This window comes from Limulus polyphemus, unplaced genomic scaffold (assembly GCF_000517525.1).
Source record: "Limulus polyphemus unplaced genomic scaffold, Limulus_polyphemus-2.1.2 Scaffold3863, whole genome shotgun sequence".
In the NCBI taxonomy this organism is placed as follows: Eukaryota; Metazoa; Arthropoda; class Merostomata; order Xiphosura; family Limulidae; genus Limulus; species Limulus polyphemus.
In genome coordinates this window covers 73,570-83,269 of record NW_013669473.1, presented here as the reverse complement: position 1 = coordinate 83,269, position 9,700 = coordinate 73,570, and the positions used below count along the sequence as shown (strand labels likewise).

The 9,700-nt window shown below is 34.9% G+C and overlaps 1 protein-coding gene across 1 annotated transcript in view; it reads left to right on the top strand.

The window, feature by feature from the left end:
* The window catches only part of LOC106470182 (calcineurin B homologous protein 1-like), a 55,989-nt gene that overhangs the window by 21,298 nt on the left and 24,991 nt on the right, over positions 1 to 9,700 (top strand). The window contains exon 2 of the mRNA XM_013930712.2: positions 5,317 to 5,389. Within this exon, the coding sequence (XP_013786166.1) occupies positions 5,317 to 5,389 (73 nt within the window). The remainder of the gene's footprint in view (positions 1 to 5,316; positions 5,390 to 9,700) is intronic.

The window sequence follows — 9,700 nt, the reverse complement described above, 5'->3', positions numbered from 1 at the left end:
AAATTAAGTCATATGATTAATGGTTTGAAAGACAAAATTGAATTGAGGGATAAATGTGGTATATACAAAATTTCATGTACTTGTGGTATAAGTTACATTGGACAGACAAGAAGGAACCTTAAATTTAGAGTAAAAGAACATCATAATGCTGTGGATAAATTAAACACGGGTGAATTGGCTTTGGGAGGAACATGTGGCAAATTTTAAACATATTATTGATTGCGATAATGTAAAAATTCTTAAACAGTTAACAGAATTTTTAGAAATTGTTAAAAACAAAATAAATTTAAATAGAGATTTAGGCCGAGGAGCCATCAAAATAAATTTTTGGAAAGTTATTGTTCTAAATGGTGCCATTGTACTTGTATGCTACTTATACACGTACCTTAGGTTTATAAGCAGTGTTATGTGTACTTGATGGATTCTCTTGAAGATGGTGTAATTATTTACACCGAAACATGTAGGGTTTCAAGTTTCTTTTAACTTTTATATATTTAATTTTTTAACTTTACAAATAAATGTTTGTGCAAGTAAAAATGCTGATCTTTGTTTTATTATTTTATTTAACATTTTTGCACAAGAACTGGTAGTTTTTACGTATTTAGTGTGTATATCTTCAGTTTTTCAGTAAATATTATAAATTTGTCGTATTCAAAAAATCATATTTTTTAGTGAATTATTTATAATAAACTGAAATGATATTTGTTCTTGAATATATCGAGTATTTGTTTTGAATAGTCAGTGTGCAAAGTGATTTTCATGTTAAGATTAAAAATACTTTTCTTCATCTAAAAAATCTCATACTTAATTTATGTAATGACTAAAACCTCCTAAATACATTTCAAGTCTTTGTTTTCAGTAAAACCATATTTTATCTGTTATATACTCTACCCTAACTCTATACACGGTGGTCAATTTGACCAACACCAAATATAAAAATAAAAAATTAAATAAATCTAAATTACCCTTTTTTCATTCTAGAATGATTTCAAATGTAACATGAAACTAACTTCATTTATCCTAAGTAGCTTTAAACTTGTAACAGTATACATCTATTTATAATTACATTTTATTGCTTTATTGCCTATGATCGATATCTAACTACTAGTCGTGTCATTATAAGTTGTAAATCACTTGGGAAACGTGCAGCACATGTTACACTATCGATTTACTTTACCCACATGCTTCTCTAAGCTGCTCCCATGCGTGCTTCGTGAAATATTACTATTATTATTTATTTCACTAATCTAACCTTAACTAACCTAAAGAGATCCCCATTTTTACATTTTACAATAAATATGAAAAACAAGAAATAAAGTACTTACCTGAGTTATTTTTTTTTTTTTTTTGCTGTTGACTATTGATGACAATTAACCTTACTTTTTTAATACTAATGGTAGTAGTGCATTAAATAATTTTATTTAATTAATAATGCACCAAAGAACATAGAATAATACATGCAAGAAGGAGACAATTTCCTCTAACAATAAGTTTTTCTGGCTTTCTCACCATGCAACAAGAGCTGTTACAAATTCATTCAAGCTAGTTGTTACGTTTCTCGTGGGAACAGAGCCTGTACTACAAGTGAAATTGACGATTATTTGTTCAGAACACAATGTAATATAATATGTCATTTGATAGATGAAAACCTTGGCATTCTGTTGGTTACAGGTAATATATAATTAAACATAAGAGAGAACTATTAACAAATCCTGAAATAGAGGATGTGACAGGTGGGTGTGGCAGGAGAGGTCTAATTTTCTCTTTGATAGCTCTGTAACCAAACAAAATTGAAGGCTATGAAAATTAAGGTTTGTCTGAGCAATGACTGTTTTATAGTGAGTAATTTATGTTTAATTTTGTAGTTAGTGGATGGTGGATAAAATAGAGAAGATACCCAGAGAAAATGTGTCACGTGTGTCACACTGGGGGAAATTCAGGATTTTTTTTAATATTGCCTTTAGAATTAAGAAGTTAAACTTATATACTGTATATACTGTTAAAATATGGATTTTTAGATAAGATTTTGTGCTATACTAATTGTTATAACATAAACAAAAAGTAGTTTAATAAAATTTTGAATGTAAGACACTAAAACCTTGTGTCATGCACGGTAAAAGATACCCATGGCAATAGGGTTAAGGGCAGTCTATGGCCTCCACAAAAAATATTGACTCAACATGTTTTGACATTCCAATATCATCATCATTAATACATTATGATCCTTCAGTGTTTCCGATAAGGTACATTACTTCCATTCACATGAAAGCTATTCTTGTTCAGTGCTGCCAAAGGTGGTTCATGCCAACAGGCTTTAGTGTTATCATGGTCCAAAACATTTCAGTTGGAACGAAGTGAACAACGGAACAGATGACGCTGCTGAAGAAGATACATCCCATAAAATTAAGAGACTTTGTTGAATTTTAATTTTGTGTTTGTTAATTATATACGTTTAATTAAGTTATTGTTAATTATCTATTGGTTTAATTTAAGTGTCTGTTATTCAGGATGAACAATACTAAGGAAGGGGCAGTGTTACGACAGCGGAAGTCACGTGACGCTGGTAACACGTGATGAGTGTCTAGAAGATTCGCAAAGACGCTAGCATTTGCTAGACATGCGCTCTTATAGTATATAAGACCAGCGAGAAGTGATGGCATAGATAATTGCAGACAGACAGAGATGGACAATTGAGTCAAGCACGGTAGTAAAGTGTGTAGATTGTTGTGAATTATAGCGTGTATGTAAGTAAAAGGGACTGGAAATTAAGTGTATTGCGAAGTTGTATTGAGAGGAAATAAACTAGTTTTATTTAAGAAAGGACTTGTGTCGCTGAAGTTTCATCGGAAATAAATTATACGGAAAATTAACAAACGAACAGAGATGTAACAGTATTTATGTATAGATAAGCAAATTATCTCCTTGTCTAGTATGTCTCGGTAAGAATAATGTCTCATACACTTAGTTTGGTAAAGAGAACATTTGTAGATTTCATTAAATCCTAGGATTAGTGACCAGATATGTCACAAAATATATGTGATTTGAAGTGATGACTTAATAGCATAGTATGTAAATTTTAGAAGATATTTGTCAAGATAAATAAATCATCTTATGTTCAACAGAGGAATTATCGTGCTCACGCTATTCTTCTCAAAAGTAGAATGTGAAAATGATTATCTTATATTTATAATATTTTCTAAGTGTATTTTGTATATTGGTCAGAAAAAGTACATCTATGTAAGATTTGTATGTAGCAGTTTTTGAGACTTTAATAAAATCTCAAAATTTTAGGAGTGTTTAAATTATTTTCAGTTGTTTACCCTCCTGATAAACAAGGAATAGATAACAATGTTCTATTTGAAGTATTTCCTTCTATATGATTATAATTTATGAAAAGGCCCTGCTTTCTCTTGTTCTGATAGGTAGTTTAAATTGTGTAAGACCTTAAGTTAGTTCAAATGACATTTAGGCCATATTGCTCAGCATGAAAATGTTCATGTCAAATGGAAAGTTAAAAGATTTATGTATTATGACATTTGATTAGCTTTCACAGAATCTTTCTTGTTGAGTAAAATGCAGGAAAAATGTACAGTAGGTAAAATAGCTGTACGAAAATGTTTAATGTGAAAAAAAAGAAGTGTTAGAGGAATTTTTCTAAAACCTGAATATTGTAACATTTGTGTTGCATTTACACTGTATTTGTAAGTAGCAGCAAAATGTTTTGATGATTATCATATTTCATTGAGGTGGATTTGTTTCTGTGTACCGATTTCAAGGTTTCATTGAGATTGATATGTTTTTCTGCATAGATTTAACGTAACACTGAAGGACAGCAAGAGACCCTTTGGTCCATCTAGGCTGTCCTATCTACTAAATTAAACTAAACCCTTAAGGAAAAATAAACCACAAAGCCAGTCTTAAACTGCCTTAATTAATTGCATCCACCACATCCAAAGACAACCCATTCCAGAGACCAACCACACTGTTAGAAAAAATTGTCTTGGCTAATAAAGATGACTTTTTTTCTGCCAAAATTTATATTTATGTCCCCTAGTCTTAAATTCTTACCAGTAAATATGGAAAAAGATGATACATCAACACTATCAATTCCCTTAATGTTCTTAAACACTTCAATCAGATCCCCTCTTCTCTCCTTTCTTCAAGAGAAAACAAGTTCAGAGATCTTAACCTATCCTCATATCATAACCCTTTCATCCAATGTATCATTGTAGTAACCATTCCCTGAGCCCTTTTGAATAATTCAATGACCTTTCTAAGGTAATGAGTGTAATACTGAACACAATACTCCAAATGTGGCCTTACTAATGACCTGTAGAATGACATTATAACCTCTTTAGACATTCAATATTTCTTTAGATACAATGTAAAATCCTATTTGCCTTTTCATAGCACATTGCTTGGATGGCTCAAGAGACTGATGAACCAGAACACCAAGATCTTTTTCTTCCATAATACTGTTAAGGTTATTCACATTCAAATTATACTCAAAATTCAAATTTTGATATCCCACATGCATTACCTTACATTTATTATAATTGAAAGCCATCTGCCATTTATTTGTCCAAATATTGCAAATCCTTTTGTAAGGCAGTAGCATCCTCTCGCAGCCAGCAAGATCCAAAAAATTTAATGCTCTTAACAAATTTAAATAATCTATTGACCATTCTTTCATCTACGCTATTTGATATAAATCAAAAAGAGCAAAGGTTCTAACACTGAGCCCTAGGTTACGCCAGTAGTAACATTAATCAAGCTTGACTGAACTCCATTTATGATATATCTGTTTTTTTTCCATCTAACCAGTTTTTTATCCAATGAGCCAACCTATTCCAACACCTACAGAGAACTTTTTAAAAAGTTATGTAGCACCTTGTAAAATGCTTTCTGAAATATCAGAAGAATAGTAATGCAAAACTTTTTCTTAGTGAAACCATGCTGACTAGTCAACAAGATTTTAAACTTTGTTAAATGTCTTTGCAAAGCAGCTTTTATCAGATGTTCAAAACATTTTCCCTCAACTGATATAAGACTTATAGGCTTATAATTACTAGGACAATTTCATTGAGGCTGATTTGTTTCTCTTGACAGATTTCATTGAGGTTGATTTGTTTCATTCATTAGTTTGAAGTTATTCTTGTATTCAAGCTCAGGCTGACTTCTTTTGATATTAATTATTGGTTGAATAAAAAGTAGATTTTTTAAAGTATTCTCTTTCCATCTTATAAAGTAACAGTTTCTCTTACAGGTTACTTGTAAAAATGCACAGCTTATGAAGTGTTTCTTGTTTATACACAGTTTCCCCAAGTCAGATTGAAAGGCTGTATAGCCGCTTCACAAGCCTGGACAAAGGAGATAATGGAACTCTTAGGTATAAAATTTCTATCAAATAATTCTTTACACTAAAAATTGTGTGTTCATATACAATATATCCAGTACTATTCTAGTTTACTGTAAAAGTTTGGAATTTGACTATTGCTTCTTTTTTTTATACTTCTGTATGTTTTCATTTGTGATTTTGTTTAAACATAAATTTGAGAGCCTCTAAATTCAAGCACGATCATTGCTATTTTTGGCATAAATCTAAAGATTAAACAGGGTGATGCAAGTCACATGCAACTATGATTTTTCAAAGGCATGTTGTTATAGCTGTTCGAAATATCCCCCATGTATAAACATAACAGAATGTTGCAACAGATTCATTTCCACATGTTCTCCAAAGTGTAGTGGCATCTCTACCATTTATTGTAACAAATGAAAGAGTCAGAGAAACATAAACAAGACATAGAAATATGGTGCTGCATGGGTTTTGTTGACACTTTGTAAGTTAGTAATAGACACATGGGTAGCTTTATTATAAAGGATGAACTGACTAAGTTCAACATACAAGGACCAGCAATCAAATGACAATAGCCCATCACTAATAGGAGAGCAACACATCCTCAATGCACAGTAAATTCCCATAAGCACCTGTACTCAAATTTGTTTCATTCTTATCCTCAGTAATATTTTTAACAGCTGTGTTTCTTTAAGTTGAAACTTAATTTTGTGAGCCATGTGCTGCATTTTCAGTGTTAACTTTCTTTGGTTTCCTTTTAGTTTATTTTAACTTTGATTTAAATATCTAAAAACAAATTATTTAATCTTTAATTCTTTTACTAATACTACCCCTATTTTGTCTGTGGCCACTGGAGCCACATTGACTGTGGAAGACACTACTACCATAGTTCATCATGTTTTGGGTTCTTTGATGTTTTCCTTGCCTCATCTTCCTGTTCCTACATCTGAAGTGCATTATCCTCTTTTTGATATTGACCATAAGCATGACAAAACTTTGATCAACTCTTTCCACTTCCTAGGTTTGAACTAGGCTCCTCATTACCTGTTGAGGACAGTTTTCCCTCCCCAAATCTCTTTGTAGATTTTATTACTCATGTTTGTACTTTACTTTCCTCTTCTCTTATATCTTTTGATTCTTCCAGTTACTTACCACATAGCTCTTTAGCTATGGTTTTTTTTTCTTTTCCCTTCTTCTCCAGATATGTGTCCAAGTTGACACATTCCTGGATCAGCTCTGTTCCCACTCAAGTGTCTCATTCTCCTTGAATCCAGGATTCCTTTGCCATAGCTTATAAGTTTCTCCTTTTCTTCAATTCCCAATTACTGGAGTCACATTTTTATCCAGACTTCAGTAACACTCTCTAATGCTAAATTATCCCCTATTCAGTATTTTATTTTCCATTTATTTTGTATCTTGTCTTCATTTCCTATCTGAAGCCCTTCACTGTGGGCATCAATTTTTCTGGGGATCTGCAGTTGGTCTTTTTCAATACCTTTGCCATTTTTGCATCTTCTGTCTTGTCTCTGCTTCCTTGCCTTGTCTCTGCTGTTGGGACCTTCTGGGATGTGATGCTCTTCACTGTACTGTTCATCTTTCCCATTCTTACCTCTGTAACATCTGTCTGGTTCCTTTTCTTCACCTTGAAGTCTTTGTGGGTGTTCCTAATGCCTTGGAGACTTAAGCTGAGGCTGCCCAACACCAGACCTCCCTTTCTCCCTTGGTTTCTCATCTCTCACAGCCTTTTGAGTCCACTCCCGTTCTTTGAACTCTGAGAACCCTCCACCCTCTCTCTTTTCCCATTTCTCATCCCTTTACTTATTCTAACTTTCCTCTCCAGCCAGGTTGGTCATCACATGTCCCTCGCTTTGTACCCAGTAAGTGGAAGTCTGTTTTATAACCTTTGGTCTGCTTTTTTGGCTGAATGGTAGGTCATTCAGGTTCTTAAGCAAAGCCTTTCTCTTTATTTCTCATCTTTTCCTCCTCTGTCATATTTTCCCGTTCCTTCTCCTTCTAATTGTCTGTGTCTCAAGGCTGTGGTTCAGATCTTATGGGCATGAGATCCATTGAGAGGGTCACTTGCCTCTCTTGAGGCTTTTATTCTCATCTTTATTTTTTCACCCAAAAGACCAGAGACTGGTGTCATGTCATCAACCTTTTCTCTCTCAACCACTATCTGGTGGTTCCTCAGTTCAAGATGAAAGGATTTCTTCCTCTCAGTTGGTCCTTTTCCCTTAGACTATGGTATCTTGGATGCCTTTCTACATATTCCAATTGTCCCATACTCCTTTCGTTTCTTTCATTCACTGAGATCAGTTATACTAGTTTTGAGCTCTTACCTTCAGCATTGCTTCAGCTCCTTATGTCTTCATCTGTGTCATGGGAGGGTTTGTTCACCACATCTTCAATTTTGGACTCCATTTCCATTATTACATGGATGACTGGCTTCTCCTCAGCTCATTTGGGTTGGTTGGTCATGTTTCTTTTACTCTGACATAATACTTGGTTAACTTTGGAGTCTTTTTCAATTTTTGACTTGGTTGGGCTCAGCCTTTCCGATTTGGAACCTCATTGTGGTTCTACACATTCTTACCTTATTTCCTTATTTCTTTTTCCTGTTTGTGTTCCTCACAAGTCTGATTTTTATGCATTGGATATCTTAGTTACTTTGTGTCACAGATCTTCCTTGGTTTTATTCCCTGACTGTTTCTTTCTTACCAAGATTAGGGCAGCTTCGGAGGGAAATCGTACCATTTCTTCCTTATCTCTTCTGTCAGTCTTTGCTCTTTATGATCATACTGACCTTGATTGTCTTTTGAGTCCAATTCAAGTGTCCAGGTTTTACTTAGCATTTATGACTACATTTCAAGGTTCCTGCAGTTCTTTATTCTTGCAATGGGACACTCTATTTCCAGGTATCTCACATTCATCTATACTTATTAGATGGATTCATCAGCTCATCCAGATTGTCTATTCCTCCCTGGATGGAGATTCTCACAACCTGTATCATGTCCCATCACATCAAATCTGCCACTTACTCACTCTCTGGCCTTGCATTTTTGACAACATTTGGATGTGTTCTTCCACACGGGAATGTGAACTACTCTAAACACCCTCATCTCCCAGTGTGTTCACCATTTGGCAGTTTCATCTCTCTCAGTTAATTGCCACTTGCCAGTTGACATTCTTCAATCTACTCAGCATCTTTATCGGGTGACTCTTTTATTTCCTTACTTATTTATACTGTTTTCCCATTTTCTTTCTTGAACCCACCCAGTGTTGCTTTGTAGAGTTTACTTACTACCCTAAACCTGCATCAAGCCAGAGGTAACAGAAACTGTTAAACCTATCTGCCCTGGCTCCTAAAGTGCACACTGTTAAGATGGAGTTTTCTTTAAGACCACTATAGTGGTTGTGTGTGTATATATATATCTTTGTCCATTCCAGTTTGTACTTTCTACTATGGCCTATTATGGAAAATTTCAGTACTGGGGAAGTGTCTGCTCACTTTACTGGCTTGTGAAATTATGTTTCTTGCTAACCCATTGCTCTTTCTCCACTAAAAGATCTTTGCAGGGTTTAGGTCGGCCAGGACTGGGCACCTCTCTGCTGTCTCCACAGTGCAAATTTCTCTCACCTCCAGTCAGTGTAAAGCAGGCCACCCCCTATTATATATTATATAATATGCCAATTTCTCAGTGGTTTGGCCAACTGGATGGAGCAAAGTATTCTACTCGTGAGACAGGAAAGGACTTAGTCTCCATTCCTGTATAAGGTGAGTATATTGTACAATTCTCGTCGATATTCAACATCGATTGGCCTACTTTTCTCTATCCTCTATTTCCATCCAGTTTTTCTGGATCCCTGGCCACGTCGGTATTCACGGGAACGAGCTCACTGACACCGCAGCTAAGTCCGTCTGCTCTGGTGCCATCACGGCCGTGCCTGTCCCATACATGGACTACGGTCCTGTTTCAAGACGCGGCTTCGTGCCAGTTGGCAGTCGACTTGGAGTGAGCAACGAAATAACAAGCTTTTCCAGATCAAACCTTCTGTTGGTCTTTGGCCGTCTTGCTTCCGTAAGGATCGAAAGGAGGAAGTAGTCCTGGCAAGGCTACGCATTGGTCATAGTTTTTAACCCATCGTTTTCTTTTATCAGGTATCGACCCACTGATGTGTAGCCATTGTGACACTCAAGTCACAATAGCCCACATTTTACTGTCGTGCCGTCGTTACGACCGTGAGCGACGGCACCATTTTAGACACATTTTTTCTAAAAGTTTACCCCTGACGCTGGACAGTGTCATTGGTAATGGTGACACTGTCCGATTAGATTGTATTTTT